Source organism: Thamnophis sirtalis, unplaced genomic scaffold, assembly GCF_051295495.1.
Source record: "Thamnophis sirtalis isolate CommonGarterSnake01/CBP01778 unplaced genomic scaffold, rThaSir2_p1.2 scaffold_6, whole genome shotgun sequence".
Classification (NCBI taxonomy): domain Eukaryota; kingdom Metazoa; phylum Chordata; class Lepidosauria; order Squamata; family Natricidae; genus Thamnophis; species Thamnophis sirtalis.
Window position 1 is genome coordinate 112,221,563 of NW_028261386.1, and position 19,510 is coordinate 112,241,072.

The 19,510-nt window shown below is 39.1% G+C and overlaps 1 protein-coding gene across 1 annotated transcript in view; it reads right to left on the reverse strand.

Annotated features, from left to right (window-relative positions):
- Positions 1 to 212: 212 nt before the first annotated feature.
- The window catches only part of FHL5 (four and a half LIM domains 5), a 29,597-nt gene continuing 10,299 nt past the window's right edge, over positions 213 to 19,510 (reverse strand). Inside the window, exons 2-6 of the mRNA XM_014066080.2 lie at positions 12,339 to 12,517; positions 8,191 to 8,365; positions 4,994 to 5,163; positions 2,541 to 2,727; positions 213 to 904 (exon numbers count right to left, since the gene is read on the reverse strand). Of these exons, the coding sequence (XP_013921555.2) occupies positions 753 to 904; positions 2,541 to 2,727; positions 4,994 to 5,163; positions 8,191 to 8,365; positions 12,339 to 12,497 (843 nt within the window). The 5' untranslated portion in view covers positions 12,498 to 12,517 and the 3' untranslated portion in view covers positions 213 to 752. The remainder of the gene's footprint in view (positions 905 to 2,540; positions 2,728 to 4,993; positions 5,164 to 8,190; positions 8,366 to 12,338; positions 12,518 to 19,510) is intronic.

Here is a 19,510-nt window from a genome sequence, read left to right on the forward strand (position 1 = left end):
GCCGATGGACAGAGAATGGAAGCAGTGAACTTCCTCCCATATTTGGGCATACCAGGGGTTGTGACTTTATATATATATATACACACACACACATATACACACACACACATATATACACATACACACACACACACACACACACACACACATATATATATGGAAGTGTGGTGTATTTTTTTGGAGGGGGAATAAAGATTTGAATGACTACATGACAGGCTGAATATATTTTTATGGATAGTTATGGGATGTAATCTAAGAATGATACCTTTGGTGGCAGCAGAATATAATCTTTCGCCTCATTTTAGTTTTTCCAAATTAAGCAAGATGACAAAAATAAACCATTGAATCTTACCTGCCTGCCAGGATATTCTTTTATAGGTATGTGCTACACAATGAAAAAAACATTGTACTGTTGAAGAGGTTTAAGGTGCTTCTCCACCCAACCCCCGGCAACGCAGTTCTTGCATAAACTTATTTCACTGAGAATTTTAGCACGATGGTGTATAGACTCACATTCCTAACAGCAGAGTGCACTCTACTACAAGAAAAACACACAGACCACAAACTTTTTCTGGCTCTTGTACGTTAGGAATGACTTCTTTTAAACAAGGGTCCTATTATGGAAAGTAGCTATATTGGATGTAGTTGTACACTATGATTCTTGTTATAATTCTTTTCTGACTAGTGCGCAATTATGTGCATGGCTAAAATAATGCAGGGGAAGGGATGAGCAACCTTGAAGAGCTCCTGAGTCATGTAGAAGACCCACAATTGCCACAGAGGACTTTATCTTGCTGGGTGAGGAAGCCCTTTCCCACCAGGGAGCAGGTGCATTGGCTGCACTTGAAGCAGTCGCTGTGCCACTGGCGCTCCTCAAAGGAGATGAACTTGCCTCCTCCAAGAGCTAAAAAGAGAAAGTAAAAGTTGAAATGTTGGGATTGCATGCAGCTTTCGGCAGATTTTGCTTACACTCTAATAAGCAGAGTTCTTTCTTCTGAAAAATCTGAGTTAAAAATCTGAGAGAAGCGATACATCGCTAAGACAAATGACTAGTCTAGAGTTTTGTATGTTTGTTTTGCTGTTTTGCTTTTCTGGCTTGCAAACCAGAGGTGGGTTCTTACCAGTTTGGACCTGTTCAGCTGAGTAAGTAGTAACTCGGCCAGACACATACCCAAACTGGTTCTATCGGTGGTGCCATAGGTGCTGCCATCTTATTTTTTGCTTCTGCGGATGTGCAGAACAATTTTTTTCACTTCTGTGCATGAGCACACAGCGTGCAACAAGTGTGCACATGAAGCATGTCCCTGAGCGAACCGGCAGCAAAAGAAGCTGGAACCCACCCCTGTTGCAAACATATGATCCAACCATGATCTCTATGTTCTCAAATGCCTGGCTATTTCATTTTTCTCTTGAGGGGCACAGATTCTGAAAAAGGAATGATTTTAGGCATTTTGCCACAAACTCTCCACATTCACAGGCAAAAGCCTGTTTGCTATCTCAGCAACGATTCTGCCCCCCCCCATGCACTGACATGATAAATGTCTGGTTAATTGAAGAACCGCCCAGCCCAGCCTCTCCCTCCCCCTCCAATAAAAAAAGCAATATTTTTTTTCTTTCCTCAATTCTGCTCTTCCTCCAGCGAGCAATTCAGTCAAATGTGCTCATCCCTTTGCACTCCAAATTCTAACCTGTTGTTAATTAAACCTGCAATGTTGTGGTGTCAGATACAATGAAAAGATTAAAATTGTGTTTTCTAACAGAAAAGAAAATATTAAATATATGTATATATCCAAAAGCGAGATATAAAGGGAAGGAAAATATAGTTAGGATAGATTAACAAAGGTAAGAGAATAAGAAATGTTATCAAATTATATTTGGGTTTGCAGAAATACCATCCCAAGGAAACATAAACTGAGATCTGAAAGAGACACCTACAATAATAGAAAAGAAAAAGAGCGAGGAGGAGAGAATGAAAGGAAGATGGGGGAAAGAGGTAAGGAGAGGAGGATGGAAGGGAGAGGAAGAGAAGGAGAGAGGGTAGGAAGGGGAAGAGGAAGAGTAGGACTACGAGAAAGGTAAGGGAAGAAGGAAGGGGAAGGAGAGGAGGAAGGAAGGAAGTAGAGAAGGGAGGGAGGGAGAAAAGAAATGGAAAATAAGGTGGTGTTACAACAGGAGGAAGTGATGGTAAATAAAGCAACCCAAACTGTATATTATAGCCTATTAAATGAAATAATAAATGCATGAATGATAAATGTAAAGAAAAATAACAGTTATATGAATGTATACTTAAAATGATATATAAGAGAATAAAAAATAAAAAACAATTCTAGGAAAAAATTATGTTTTCTACTGCCACCACATATTTCAGATCAGTTCCTCTCTAGCCTGAATATCATTTAATCTTATTCACGATGGAAAATTGTGATACTGCTTTCATGATGTAAGAAATGCAAATGCCAGCTATGCCTAGAACAAGTTTATTTGTCCCAGGACTGTCAAAATTGAAGATACTTATAAGTAAGAAGATTATGAACAGTTACCAGTAATGGGTTCGGTGCAGGCCACACACTTCTTTGCAAAATGTCCTCTGAAGCACTCCAGGCAGTAAGGATGTTCATCTTTGGACATGAATTGATGTTCTGCAAGTTGCTTCTTACATCCAGTACATAGAAAACATTCCTTATGCCATGGCTGATCCTGATAGGTCACCCCACCATTGGTGATCATCTAGTATATGAGAAAATATCATTAGTGTAAAATGATGGATAAACATATGGTTGTACCAAAATTACATTAAATATCATCTTTCCCTGAAAACATGACCTACTGTATTTTTCAGAGTATAAGACGCACCAGAGTATAAGATGCACCAAGATTTTGAAGAGGCAAATTAAAAAAAAAGTTTCTGCACTCTGCAGATCTCTCAAAAATGACCTGTTTTTCTGCAAAAGCAGCCAAGATTTTGAAGAGGCAAATTAAAAAAAAAGTTTCTGCACTCTGCAGATCTCTCAAAAATGACCTGTTTTTCTGCAAAAGCAGCCCTGTTTTTTGTCAAAAAAGGGCATGCATAGCCTTTAGGAGCCTTGTGGAGTGCTCCTGCGGGCTGGGGGCTGGGGGCAAAAACAAGCAAAAAATGGCCCATTTTTCACTCATTTTTTGCCCTCCCCAGCTCCCAGGACCACTCTGGAACTCTACTAAAGGCTATACATGGCCATCTTTGCAAAGGGGTTGGGGTTTCAGAAGGCCAAAAAATGCTGTATTCCATGTAGAAGATGCACCCAGATTTTCACCTTCTTTTTTGAGGGAAAAAGGTGCGTCTTATACTTCAAAAAATACGGTACTCAGAAAATAACTCCTAGCTTGATTTTTACAAGTGCACCCAAAATAAGCCCTAATTAAGACCTTGTCCACTCCAGGGTGCATGGGTAAAAATTAAGCTAGGGTGGAAATGGGGATGGTGGAGCTCCCCTACTATTTACCTTCAGATAGTTGCAGCTAGGCCTTGCACACCTCGGCCCATTTCTTCTACAGCCAGCAAGGCTTTCCTGAAGGCCTCTGCAGCCATTATTGGCCACAGAGGCCTTCAGAAAAGCCTTGCTGGCTGCAGAAGAAATGGCTCGAGGTGTGTGAGGCCTGGCTGCAACTATCTGAAGCTGAAGAAGTTTCTGAAGGCTTCTGACAGCTAAAAGGAGGCTGGGGGGTGGGGGGTGACACACACAAGTGAGGTGAGTCAGTGGATAATATTTTCCCCTCCCCCCAAATAAGACCTGGGGCCTTTTTTGGTGGCAAAAAAATATAAGCCAGGATCTTATTTTCAGGGAAACATGGGTAGCTATTACTGCTGCTTGATTAAATTTCAAAAAGAGATAATGAGAATATTGAGAAAAGCACTATAAGCAGTCCTTGCCCAGTAACCACCTTATTTAGAAACCATTGATAGATATAAACAGAATTGAAAATGTAACTTTGCAACCATCTCTTGTATTTATGACTTTGCAGGTTTGTAAAGCAAAGAAAAGTCGAAGTAAGCTTAAGGTCAGTAAGGACAATTGTGGGTTCCCTTAGCAACTGCTTTGGTTAACAACTATGTTGCCAGTTGTTGACAAGTGCTAATTGGTGTTGCTAAACGAGGATTATCTGTAGCAGAGTGTCTGAAGAACTAAGCTTTTTTCAATTAATATCTCCCTTTTCCTTCTTTTTAGGGCAGTGCTGAGGAAGCAACGATGCTCCAGAGGTTGATAAATTATACCGTAGCAGCTTAGCAGACCTGTGGCATAATGGCTAAGACGTTTGCCTAAGATGCAATGCAGCACAGGTTCGAATCCCAGTAAGGGTATGGCTAGCTGATGAGAGCTAAATAGCTTGAAATAGATCTATACTAGTCTCCCTTTATTTATTTATCAGCACAAATAAAACACAAATATAACAAAGGCAACAGTAAAAATATTGGGTTTCTGTCGTGATGGACTCTTGTGATGAGCCAATTGACAGATGATGGAAGTAGTTAGCTTCCTCCCATAATTGGGGCTTACCAGGGGTTGTGACACTAAATATATATAGTATTTGTGCTGATAAATAAATAAAGGGAGACTAGTATAGATCTATTTCAAGCTATTTAGCTCTCATCAGCTAGCCATACCCTTACTGGGATTAGAACCTGTGCTGTATTACATCTTAGGCAGATGTGTTAACCACTAAGCCACAAGGTCCTTCTCCTTTGTCAGCTGAGCCAGGGAAATAGGTATGTATTAAGTGTTACAACCCCTGGTATGCCCAAATGTGTGTGTGTGTGTGTGTGTGTGTGTGTGTATGATATATATGTATGTGTGTATGTGTGTGCATGTGTTTATGTGTGTATGAGACAAATAAGTACATTTTCACTGCGTTCATAAGAGTTTATTCCCAGTAAAAGTCACTTTTTAAATCAATGCCTGCAAGGCCACTGTATCGACTCATCCCTTCTCCCTGCTCTTATTTTCATTTCCCATACTACCTTTTTGCAGGAGTAGCAATACTGTGCAAATTGCTTCTCATAACAGGGTACACAGTAATTGTCATCATCCTTGGTAATCAAAGGTTTCATTCCTAGTGGTTGCCGGCAATACTGGCAAACAAAGCAAGTTTCATGCCAACAATTGCCTTTAAATTCCATTTTACGAGAACCTGCAAATGGAATTGTAATCCCAGTTACTTTTCTGGCAAATAACTGTTATTATTATTATTTTCACTGAATGGCACTGAAACAAAGATATAGTACAGGTAGTCCTCAACGTACGACTACAATTGGGCCCAAAATGTATGTTGCTAAGTGAGAAATTTGTTGTGAGTTTTGCCCCATTTTGCGACTTTTCTTGCCACATTTGTTAAGTGAATCACTGCAGTTGTTAAGTTAGTAACACGGTCGTTAAGTAAGTAAATCTGGTTTCCCCATTGACTCTGCTTGTCAGAAGATTATAAAAATGACCCCAGGATATTGCAATTGTCCTAAATATAAACTAATTGCCAAGCATCTGAATTTTGATCACATGACCATGGAGATTCTGCAACCGTCATAAGTGTGAAAAATGGTCATGTCACTTTTTTCAGTGCCGTTGTAACTTTGAATGGTTACTAAGGGAACTGTTGTAAATTGAGGATTACCTGTCCTGTACTGAGGTACTCTTTTTTTTTACCAGTTGCATATAGCACCACATCACAAAGGGCACAAATTTGTTAATAAACACACTCTGTCAAGTTTTCTTTTGCACTATAAAGCTTTTTACAAACTAATCACAGGATATACAAATAACTTGTTAATATGAGTGCCCTACAGTTTATGAAGTTTGCTTCAACATATTTCTAGTAACTTTCTTTTAAATTTCTTTAGTTGACAGATTCCCAAGTCTGTATCCATTTTTCTCTCTCTCTTTTATCACCTGTGGATCTCTCTCTCTCTCCTCTGTTGTCTATATCTATACCTATATCATCTATCTTTCATCCATCAATCAATCCATCCATCCATCCATCCATCCATCCATCCATCCATCCATCCATCCATCCATCCATCCATCCATCCATCCATCCATCCATCCATCCATCTATCCATCTATCCATCTATCCATCTATCCATCTATCCATCTATCCATCTATCCATCTATCCATCTATCCATCTATCCATCTATCCATCTATCCATCTATCTATCTATCTATCTATCTATCTATCTATCTATCTATCTATCTATCTATCTATCTATCTCCTATCTCTCTCATCTAGCTGTCTGTCTGTCTCTCCTCCCCCCCCTCTCTCTCATCTGTCTGTCTTTCTGTCTATACAATTGTGTGGACACGTGGTGAAATTAATGCTGAGATTTATATGCTGCTAAAACAGAATCATGGCAGCTAACAAGAAATCCATAGCAAAACAAAAATACAGTAATGACAATTGAAATGTCCATGCTGGCAATTAAAATTTCCAAATTAATGATAATTTGAAGAGTCCATAGGATTGGACCTATTAATACTATGAGCTAGGGCTGTGCACCAGTGAGTAATGTCATAATAATAGAATAAGTAGTATTTTAAATATATATTTTACCATCAGATAATTGGAACTTTACAGCATCATTCCCTCAAGGAATCGCAAAATCATTGTTTGAAAGTGCTATGTGAGGGAGACTTTGCAAAGCAGAGGAAGACAATTAGAGAAAGACAATTAGAATAGTTTTCTTATACATAGAATTATTTGAATATAAGCATAGTGAAATCAATGTGTTCCTAATTAGTGAGTGAATTAAGTACCTTTTTAGACACAAGCATTACAAATTGAGTCAGTACAGAATGACTTCATTTTAGCTTCAGTACTGTATTACCTTTTGGTTTACAACATGTACTTGTGGCAATACACATTTCCAGGAGTTTCTTAATTTTATTCATTTAATGAGAGGAAGAACTGTTGTGGAAATGCTAGGAACTGAGATCTGCCTCTGTGTTTATATATCAAGTATTCCTAAGTATTCCTAACCTAAATCAACATAAGAAAAGTTAATAATGTGCTTATCACTGACCTGATGGATGGCTGAAACTGCTTAATTGAAGCATGGAAGTGATAAAGCAAATAACAAAATTCAGCCAAAGAACAACGGTGAATAGATTTAGAGTGTTGTTATTGAAGATACGTTTGCAGGTGCTGTGCTAAGTGAAACTGTGAGCCTACACAAGTATCTCAATGAGAAAAGCACAAATAGGAAATACAATTATAAATATCAAAAAGCAGGATTTTATCAAGCTGAAGATCCATTTGCCTCTCCTCTCTTAGTAACCACAGGTTTCCACTGAAGACTATTCTTGACCAGCAAGTTTTTGAGAAGGGTTGTTATAGGATGCGAAATATTTTATAATTACTGAGTTCTTATCTCCGATTCGCTGGGAATTGTTTGAAACAAAGTCAAAGTGAGCAAAGTAGCCTTTTCTTTATGGACAGAAAGAATGGATCATAACCATTTTGATTAAACACACACACACCGGTGCGCGCCCATGTGTGCACACACCCACCCACCAAGATTTCAGCAAGCAGTGTTTAGTCTCCCAGAGTTTTTTTAAAGGAAGGGACATCCCATGGCATTCTGGTATCAGCCACTTCTATTTGGTATATTTCAGTGACAACAATTGGACAACTCAACTCTAAAATGTAGTTAGTATGTGAATGTATGTATATATGTACATGTGTACATACATACATACACACACGCTTAAGAATGTGAGAGAGCATTGCGAGAAAGAAACAGTGCTATCAATGGAAAGGAAGAGTGGGGAGCATTTACATGCATGAAGAATAATTTTAATTACAGTTCTATAAGAAGGTACTACAAAACTCTATGGTTCTGATGTTGTGGAGACTATATCAGCAGTGACACATTTTACAGAGACACTGGCAGTCATTTTCCATTATACTTACTCATTCCAAATGCTTGAAAGACGAAGAATTATTAATAGGTCAGGGGATGGAAAAAAATAGTTGATTTTTACAGCAGCATGTGGTCTATGCAGGGCACATACAATGAAGCATTTGCCTTGGAAAAAACCTTTCCCCATCAGATTTCCCCCCTTACCAATTTCCATGAATCAATGTCTCCAGGGTCAAGTGTCATCCTACCCTTTTCATTTATTTATCCCCATTAAGGAATGCCCGTCTCCAGCTCCTTATTATCTTACCAGGCATGATAGTCCTCTTGCAGTGAAAGCACTTAGATGAATATTCATTAGAATAGCAAGTTGTACACAGCAGGCGCTCATCTTTAGCTGCAAAAGGCTTCTCAACCAGGGAGTGATGGCATTGGGCACACTTGAAGCACGTTTCATGCCAGTGGCAGCCTTTATAAGCAAGATCCTTGGAGAGAGTGAATTCATGTTAGTAAGAACAAAAAGAAGCATTGGCTACTCTGATTCCAACGGAACAAAACTATGAGCTGTTGGACTTCACACCAATTGTTCAACAATGACCTGAAAGAAGATAATTTCCCTGTCCTTTAATCCTCTTCTTTTTTTTCGCTTCTCCTTGTGATGTTCTCAAGAAGATTGCACTTGTATCATGGTCTGCAAAGGAATCAGTAGTTTACTGTGCAGGTAATCCTTGTCTTACAACCACAATGGAGCCCAAAATTTATGTTGCTAAGTGAAACATTTGTTAAGTGAGCTTTGCCCCATTTTACTGTGATCTTCGTTGTCACAGGTGTTAAGTGACTCACTGCAATTGATAAATTAGTAACCCAGTTGTTAAGTGATCTGGGTTCCCCATTGATTTTGCTTGTCAGAAGGTCACAAAAGGTGATCACAAGACCCTGGGACACAGCAACGGTCATAAATATGAATCAGTTGTCAAGCACCTGAATTTTGATCACATGCTCATGGGGATGCTGCAAAGGTCATAGCGGTGAAAAAAGATTATAAGTCAACTTTTTTCATTGCTGTCGTAACTTTGAGCAGTCACTAAATGAACTGCTGTAAGTTGAGGACGAACTGTATATCTTGAGATTTGTTATGGTTTTATGTTTTAAATTAGTACTTTCTCTGAAAAGGATTCACGAAGAACACATGCCTCTGCGGCACAGCTAGAGCAGAACTAAAATATCTGCAGTCAGCTGTTAGGCAGATTGAATCTTCTGCCTTGAGCAGCAGATGGTTGGTGGCTAAGAGAGGAAGGAAATGGGAATAGTGTCTTGACACCATTTAATCTAACCTTCTGCCCTCATTCTGGTTTCTTTGTTGTTACATTGCTGAAATAGAGCTGGTCTGGTCAATTTTAATGCATGGAGTGTGATAAGACTTTTGTCCTTGCTTCAGATAGTAAAGTAGCTGAGTTCATTTGTTTTCCAGTCCTAATCTGGAAAACTCACACACTTTTTGTGGTTTTACCCTATAGACTCCAGTGGAATCTGCAAAATAATAGACATTATCATCTTCAACAAATGTCTATGGAGATATTCAGTCATGGTTGTCCCAAAAGTGCTTTTTCAAGAGGAAATTCTAGGGTTTCAACTTTTGTCATGCGAAGTATCACCTGGATCTCTTCCCCTCTGATTTCACCTGATGATTTTGCAATTGTAATTCATTATGATTATTCAATTTAGATACCAACTTTTTACTTAGAGGGCTATTAAGGCAGCTGTTCATTGCTATGGCTGTTGTCTATGTGCATATGGGAGAAAAGAGGTAAATGTATGTATACGTGTGTACACATGTGCATTTATGTTTGGAGAGACTCAATGGAGTTATTGAAGATGCCTCTCTTCCTTGGTGATAACTGCTAATAATTAACCCCAAAACCCCCCAAAAGGAAGGGTGGGAGGGAAGAAGGAAGGAAAGAAGGAAGGAATGAAGGAAGAAAGGAATTGTTGAAGGATACTTTGAAGAAAGATGAGACCAAAAAAATATCTTCAAAGATATAGTTAGTGTATTTAGGTTTGCCCTATTCCTGGAACTGCAAGATATAAGAGATATATCCAAAAATTAAATTATCATTTAGCAAATACAGTATTTTTTTTTACCAAAGGCACCAATCTTTCTCCCTTTCTCTTGCTTTCTCTTTCTTAGATATCATGCTCATCTAGATAATATTATAAACATAAAAATGATGAATGCCATTTTATTTTCTAGTGAAACTCCCTTTAAATCTTTTCAGTTAAATGGAGACCATTGGTAATATAGAGGAAAGGAAATCATTTTTCACAAGCTGTTTGTCAGTGGAATTTATTTTAAAAGTTTGGTTGATCTTATCAATTGAATGAAGCCAACGCATAGAAAAGAAAATCAATGCTGTTATCACTATGGAATAAATTGTGAGAATAAAACAAATACTCTTTTTTTTGAAAGGGAGATACTAAGGGAGCTAAAATGTTGCACTGAAGTTAATACAACTAATATCTTTCTAAAGCTTCTGCAGTCAGATGATGGATGAAACCAATCCTATCTGATCTGTAGGGAATCTACAAACCATTAAAATTCTCAGTATCTCTCTAGAAGCTTAATCACATACTTTGCCTTTGTATAAAATATAGAGATCTTAATCTATGTTTGAGTATACAGTGGAAGTAATCTTTGCCTTTCTTTGTACAGTAATCTGTCACTGGATTATATATTACTGAATATAAAAGCGTCTTTCTCAGGTCACAATGAGGCCCTATCTCTGTGCCAGAAATATTAGATATAGATCTTTATTTTAATTTTTATAATGAACACTGCTGGATCATCAGCAGCGGATGGTTGTCAGGACAGGGGTTTAGACTCCATCTTTCATTATTCTCATTATTGGCCACGCAGGGTTGGGGTTCAATCATATCAGACAATTGGTGCAATACCTAGGAAATAAAAAGGTGAAAGTTGCAGCTATCCAATTTCTACTTAATTATGAATAAGCAGACTTGTGCAGTCAGGGAACCTTTTAGGAATATCAAGATGATGTTGATATTCAGGACTCTCACAGAATGATTGCCATAAAGGTCTTGCCTATTCAAAATACAGTAGTCTTTGTGATGTAGCTAATCAGAAAACACATTCACTCAAAGACACCTGGTGAAATTGTTACCTGCAAGGCCCTGTCCTCTTCCAGGATTGTCCCTATCACTTCTGCCAACTTTAGCTTTCTGTTGCTTTGTTGACAGATTGAAGGCTTCCAAAGAAAACATCCATCCATGTTTATTGTTTATTTGTACTAACATCTATATGTTATTCTGTGGTCCAGAGATACATTTGGAAGTAAAGCTGATATTAGAAGCATGACTCCCTAATAATTACCAGGTTGCTAGGAATTTTTGCCGACAAAACCAAAGTGGATGGTATTGTGGCCTGCCAGCGGCCAGTGGAGGTGGCAGCAGTTTCGAACAGTGAGGAGGTTGGGAAGGAATATGGGCCAGTCTTTGAGTCTGGGGAAGGCTCTGATGAGGGCTCTGTGTCAGAAGTAGAGAGAGGGCCAGAGCAGTATGCCAGTTATCAGCTGCCTTCAGTGTCAGACATCAGTGAGACAGACGAACAGCTGGTGCCTGTTCCCAGTGTGCGCATGCACAGAGTTGCCAGACAAAGGGAACAGCTAAAGAACAGGAGTCAACTTGGGAGTAAGGCCACAGGTGGACAATGAATGGCCCCTCCCAGAAGAAATAAAAGAGGAACAAAAGGGGAATGGAGTTTGCAGGAAACAATTAGTTTGCTTAATTGGTTCGTGACTCTCCAAGACTCCTTGCCAAGTTTTGCAGATATCGGCCTGGCAGCTCTCCAAGCCAGATAAGGTCTGTGACTCTAAATCCTCCCTTGAAATACTTTGATGGATATGAATGAGCAGAATTCACAGTAAATTAATAAAAGGTTTTTTTTTGTCAGGACAAGGAGTTTGCTTCATCCTCTTGGGAAGCCTAGGTCAGAACAGATGGTAAATTAGCCAGGTGCTAAGGTAGGTATTCCGGGTCACACTAGTAGCAGATTGCTAATCTGTAGGTCATTTCATTTAGTACATCTACATCAGATAGCACACACAAAAAATGATTCTGTACTACAGTGCTAAATTTGTTACCCACATTAAATCAAATGTTTCCAAAGTTTTAAATAAGTAATGGCATCCTTCTGTTCCTTGCTGACTTAAAACATGCTGAAAATGAACCCATGAGGCTGGAAGATTCCAGCTTAGACAATCTAAGCTGGATCAGTTTCTATAGTTGCATTAACATAAGAGTAGCATTAGGCAGAATCTCCAAATTATTAGAGAAGAAAAGATTCACATCACAAATAATAATTGCATAGCTGAGCTCTGGGTATTTTTTTTTTTTCATTTTCCAAAGGGAGTACAGATGGTCCTGAAACTAACTAGTGCTTACCTTGGAGTCACATTCAATGGCTTTATGACATTTTTCGCAAAAGTTAGCAAAGAGGCTGTCATAGCATTTCACACAGAAAGCGTTTTCTTCTTTCATGATGTATCGTTTTCCACAAAGTGAATCCTTGCAGTGAAAGCAGTTTGACTGATCACTGGCCATTTCTAAGCCTTTTGACGCTGCTGCAGATGGAAAGACAAGGTGCATGCCGATGAAATAATATGGCGGCAAGAACAAGATTCCCAATTTTGGAAGTTCTGCACAGTCACAATGATTTAAGAAAAACCACCCAAGTTCTAATACTGAGGAAGGAACAATTATAAATCTTCACTATTCTCATTGGTGATTTTGGCAGATTTAGTGTCTTTTTCAATCCCCCGCCCCACTAGCCCTTTAAAATATAAAAATTAAACAACTTGTCAGTTTTTAACATTAAGCAGAGGATTCTTTATGAGTGCTAAATGATCTTCAATAGGACCAACCAAGATCAAAACGCTTCAAGGCGCTAGTCGTCACTTATAAAGCCCTTCATGGTATTGGACCTGGGTACTTGAGAGACCGCCTGCTGCCAATTACCTCCACCAGACCGATTAGATCACACAGACTAGGCCTCCTCCGAATTCCATCCGCCGGCCAGTGTCGACTGGCGACTACCCGGAGGAGAGCCTTCTCTGTGGCTGCTCCGACCCTCTGGAACGAACTCCCCGTGGAGATTTGTACCCTCACCACCCTCCAGGCCTTCCGCATAGCCCTTAAAACCTGGCTGTTCCGACAGGCCTGGGGCTAAAGAATCATTGCCCCTATCCCGAATGGTATGATTGTTGCGCTTTTTAATTATGTATTGTTTTGTGTTGTTGTCAACGGTCTGTATCCCCCTTCCCTTGCTTGAGTTGTGAGCCGCCCTGAGTCCCTTCAGGGAAAAGGGTGGCATACAAATGAAATAAAGCTCTAAACTCTAAGAAAGCTGATTGGCAGATTGCTATTCGGAGAAGTAGCATAACACATCAGCCTTCATTTTTGGATATTTTTTCAGAAACGTGTTTCTAGAAAGATTCATTTTCTGTCCATTGCACATCTTCCTCATCCCAACACACCCACACATGTATATTTTTGGCCTGTTCAAACTGAGAAAAACACATTTTAGATAAACATTCAAACTTCACGATAAGACAGAATCTTCAGAGGTTTGTAGGCGAGCTATTTTAGTCTCGTTATTTGCCCATTGGACCAGAAGAACTAAAATCAGGTCACGGGTTCCTGAGAATGAAGAAATAAACAGAACCCAAAAGAATTCCCAGTGAAGCTGATCACCAACACATCTGTTGGATTCATTGAATTTGCTCTATTATAATATCACTGTGCAATTCCCACCCATAGCATAGCATAGAACCCCCGCCCACACTCCTTTCACATCTTTAGCATAGGTGTGTAAATTGGTTCAAAGGAGTGTGCTCTGGAATACATCTTAGAAGAACTCAACCAAATGAAAACCTTTCTTCCTTCTTTGTAGTCTTCTACTGATACTTCTTTATTTCTATATTTTTCTCCATGCATTAAATCACTGGTCACATGCTAGTGCTGGCTAGATATTGTCAGAATTCACTGTTTTTGCAGTGCTACTTTATTTCAGTTTTAATAATTCTATTCAGCAACTTTTAACCTGGTTTATGACAATATATAACTCTTCTCATTTTGTGGGCATCCACTTTTACCTTTTTCTGCCATGACCTTTAGTATGGTATTTATTGGACCCAGATTGTTTTGGGGGGGGGGTGGGAATCTGCTGACTCTGTAAATCACTTAGAGAGGGCTGTAAAGCACTGTGAAACGGTTGCAGGAACTGGGCATGTCTAGTTTAATGGAAAAAAGAACTAGGGGAGACATGATAGCATTGTTCCAATATCTCAGGAGTTGCCACAAAGAAGAGGGAGTCAAACTATTTTCCAAGGCACCTGAGGGTAGGACAAGAAGCAATGGGTGGAAACTAATCAAGGAGAGAAGCAACCTAGAACTGAGGAGAAATTTCCTGACAGTTAGAACAATTAATCAGTGGAACAGCTTGCCTCCAGAAGTTGTGAATGCCCCAACACTGCAAGTCTTTAAGAAGATGTTGGATAGCCATTTGTCTGAAATAGTATAGGGTTTCCTGCCTGGGCAGGGGGTTGGACTAGAAGACCTCCAAGGTCCCTTCCAACTCTGCTATTGCATTGTATTGTATTATATAAGTCTAAGTGCTATTGCTATTGCAAATTAACACTTTACAATGTTTTTCACTACTATCTATTTCATTTCTAAGTTCCCTTGTTAAGTCCAATTCTTTCTTTGTTTCTCTTTTTCTGTCAAAGGTGTGGCATGCAAGGAACCCTCACCTGCATTTTAAGTTATATTCTAATCATTCCTTGTTGGCCTATTTCAGATAATTCAATGTTTTGTGAAGAAAAGAAAAAGAAAAACTTTCATGCACATCCCATGGACCTACGACCATGGGAACTGGAGCTTCTGTAACTAAGCAAGGTGGTTGTTGCATAATCACCATGCTCATTAAGTGAATCCAGCTTCCTGCATTGACTTAACTTGTTGGAAGCCCTCTAGGAAGGGCACAGAGGTGATCATGCGACTTTGGAATGCTGCAACTATCATAAACATGTGTTTGTTGCCAAGTGCCCAAATTTTGATCATGTGATCACAGGGTCACTGCGGCAGTTGTAAGTGCAAGGATCAGTCAGAAATCACTTTTTTTCAGTGCCATCAGAGTTGGAAGGGACCTTGGAGGTGCTCTAGTCCAACCTTCTGCTCAACTAGCAGACCTGTAAAGGTACTGAGGATTTAATAGCTGCCAGCTGATGAAAGGTTGTAAACTGTAAGCTGATGCAATGTGGCTGATGCAATGTGGCTGATGCAATGAGGCTGATTCATTGCAGCTATGGTATAACCCTTCTAAGACTGTGATGGGATGTCAACACAAGTCTCTCTTTCTATATATATAGGTGGTCATTAGAGGGTGTTTCTCTCTCTCATTGTATATCTCATTTTCTCTGACAAGACCCTATACTATTTCAGACAAATAGCTGTCCACTCTCTTCTTTAAAAACTCCAGTTTTGGAGCACCTACAACTTCTGGAAGCAAACCGTTCCACTGGTCAATTGTTCTAATTTATCTTTTTTGGAATGGGGGGGGGGGTACTTCTTGCATGATGTTTACCATCTGCTTGAGAAAAAAAAACTGTTTAAATTTGGTTCTCCCTGCCTGCAGATCTGTGCTGAACTGGACTGGGAATGGTATTCAAATAGCAGATATTATTGTCTAAATATATAAGAATATCCATGACAGTTATTACTAATGCAGATTTCTCTGTAAAAATGAACTAGTGATGGAGAACGAAGTTTTAAATTCTATTCCTGGAGGATTTATGGTATGACAGCGTGGGGGAGTAGAAGAGTATGACAAGGATGGAATGCTATCTCAGGCCAAAAATAGCAATAGCTTTATTTGGCATAAGCAGTGGAAAATTTCTTACCCAGCGCATTCAAAATCATTGCATTTAAGTGCTTTGCTGCATCTCCAACTGTGTCACAGCTCTCCATTCTCCAAAATGACACATAACACAACCCATTAAAACAAGCCACAGTGTAAACATTTGTGAAAGCCTCATACTTTCACAAATATTGTTCACTTGTTTTAGATCAAATAAGTGAGAAGAGGACCCTAAACCCCAAGAACAGAGATAACTGTTGCGGTAGAAACCTTTCCAACACTGAAATCCAATTTGTGGGGGTGGTCAGCAGCTCCGTTGGAACAATTAAAGCAGGAATATTGAACTCCTATGTAAAATTTCCTTATAATAAACAAACAAATAGCCATTGTTACCTACTGTATGCTTGGTAAAGAAGTATTATAACCTATATAGAGAGAGAGTGATTCAAAGAGCATTGATTTCAAGAGTTTTATTTCCAGAAGTGTACTGTATGCATAGATTACATTGGCTTGTTTAATAAATATTTAAAAGGGAACATTGGGTAGAAAATGGATCACTTACCATCTTTTAAAAAAATCATCTTCTGGCTATCAGAACTGTTAAAATATTCTAAATGGGGGAAAATTTAGTCTGCTCCAACAAACCACTCTTTATGGTTATGTATTAAGAGTACATAGCTGGAATCATTTAGCACAGAATTCTTGCCAGTTAATCATTTAAACAGTATCAACTTTATCCTCTATGAATTTAAAGGATGAAGAGAGAGTGACAGGATAATAAACCATGCAGAAATACCCAGATTCAATGAGTAGGGTTCACATATCACTCTAGGTCATAGTGTGTTGGTTTTGGCTTAGAATATTAGTTGAAGTCATCCCCTGTAATTGGCAAGTCATGATTTATGTCTGAGCATAATGTGTGAACCCAACAAATCAGGTCCTAGTGAACATGTAGCTATGTTAAAAATATGGACCTAAAAAATTATGAATCCTAGCTAGACCAAGGAAGATCATTGTTCATACCCGATTTGTGACAACAGTTGGCTAAAAATGTCTTTCATTTGATTCCTGTTCTTTCTGATGAATTCTGTAAATGAAAGAGCAAGGGAGCAAGATATGTTCTTTCAGTCTCAATCCTTACATCTGTTGCAGGGGTGGTTTTTGGCTTCTGTTACTGCCGGTTCGCTCAGGGCACGCTTCACACGTGTGCATGCTATGCGTGCATGCACAGTAGTAAAAAATAGATGGTGATGCCTACGATGTTGCCAATAGAACTGGTTCAGGGGCGTGGCCGACTGAGTTACTACCTACTCGGCTGAACAGGTCCGAACCGGTAGGAACTCACCTCTGATCTATTGTATGAGACTTAAAAACATTGATTTATCATAACTGATAGGGATCAGAGTTAGATAACCCTGTGATGTAGTTTGAACACTTAAAAGCTATACAGATGCTAACTATGAAGTGTTTTCTGTTTTATATTAACTGATAGTGCCAGGTGTTCCACTGAAGGTGACTAAATCAGAGTTCTTTCTCCAAATTTAATTTTAGTTTTGAAGTAAATAACCTTTTTAAAAATTGCATCTTTATCAGATCCACAGAGTTAATAGGAGTGATGGTTCAGCAGTTAAAGATGCTGAGTTTGTCAGTTGGAAAGCTGACAGGTTGGGTTTGAGACCGGAGTACCATGTGATGGGATCAGCTCCTATTCTTGCCCCAGCTCCTGCCCACCTAGAAGTTCGAAAGCATGCAAATGCAAGTAGATAAATAGGTACTACTTTGATGGGAAGGTAGCAGCATTCCTTGCACCTTGGCATACAGTCATGCTGGCTACATGACTACAGAAATGTCTTGGACAAAGCTGGCTTCCTCTGCTAAGAAATGGAAATGAACACCATTCCCTAGTGGCTGGCAGGGGAAATCTTTGTCTTTACCTTTATCCACTAGGGATCATGAGCTGAATGACAACTACTACGAGTTAGATGTGCTTATCCAGATTAGTTAGCTTTGTTATAACTGACATAATCCCATAAACATACACTTTTTTTAACAGACATGGATATGAATATATTCTTCCTTTGAACTTTATTATATCATTTTCCCAATCCTAAAATTTTGTCAAATTTTAGTCAAATTTGTGAACTTGGAAAAGGCAAGTTGGCATTGGGGTGGTGTTTTCTGCCAGCTCTTTAAATTATACGTTTGTCACCATCAATAGAAAAGAGGCCTCTTTGAAATGTTTTGATCTTGACTCCACATTAAAAGCGGCAAATGCCAGGTAAAACCAGAAATGACAAAAAAGTCAAAAGGTGGGTGACTTAATCCAGGTTTATTCATGGGCCCAAAACAGTCCATCAGAGTGATTTAACTCCTGTTTCTTCTGTCCTCTGAAGATAAATATGGGAATGCACTACTTTGTTGAAGAGAAATCTTTTCTGCCCCTTTGAGCCTAATCTTTAGAGGAACATGCTGACTTTAATTTCATTAGAAGTTAGGTTTTGTGTTTGGTTATATCAGATAAAGAGACAGAGAACTGCTGTTGCTGACATTGCTGGACTAAAAGATTAAGTCCTATTTTCTTTGGTTCCCCAGTGTGCAGTTTTATTAACTGCATGACTGCATTAATATAGAATTAATAATATATTCACATATTAAACCTACAGATACAGTACAGCGTCCTTGGCTTACAACCATTCATTTAGTGACCATTCAAAGTTACAATGGCAGTGGGAAAAAGCGATTTATGATTGGTTCTTGTATTTGGGACTGTTGCAGCATCCCCACAATCATGTGATAAAAACTTTGGCACTTGGCAACCAGCATGTATTTACAATGGTTGCAGTGGCCGGAGGTCATGTGATCACTATTTGCAACCTTCCCAAGCAAAGTCAATGGGAGAAGCTTGATTTGCTTAATGGCTGCATGATTCACTTAAAAACTGGGAAAAAGTTGTAAAATCAGACATGACTCACTTGACAATCTCTTTGCTTAGAAAAAAAATTCTGGTCCCAACTTTGCTTGCAAGTCAAGGACAACATGTAATACTTTTCACACTTTTCTTGTTCTTCTGTAAAAAGTTACATTTTAACATTATGTTTACTATGAAATAGTATAAAATAAAAACATATGCCCACAGATATCTTCTTGGTGCCCACCACACTTCCTACCACAACTAATTTTAAATTAAACTAGCTGATAACCCAGCATTGCGTAATTTCTAATGTTGGATTTTCCCCCTTACCAAAGGGAGCCCTCTTGTGGGGTATTGTGAAGTCGTTACCATGGCAATTCCACTGCACTGTACAGTAGAATCCAACACACACACACACACACAAACACACACACACAAACACACACACAAACACACAAACACATGCAGGTTTTGGTGTATTCGGGTCTTTTCCTGTGTAAGATTGAGAGTATCTTGGCAACGTTTCGACGAGGTCCCACTCGTCATCCTCAGGCTGGTGTCTTCGGCCTCGTGCCTGTGTGAGCAAAGCGTGATCGGAGCTGCTGTCTCTCTATAAATAGTGGTGGGGGTATGTGGAATGCTGGCTCTGTTGCTGCAAGCAGATTGGTTGGCTGTGTTGTAACATCTTGATTAGTTGATGGAGTTGATGTTTGCAGATTAGTCAGCTGTTTCGTAACATCCTGTGTGGTTGAGGTACTGGCTGTGTGCCTATTGTTCTTTTGTGTTGTA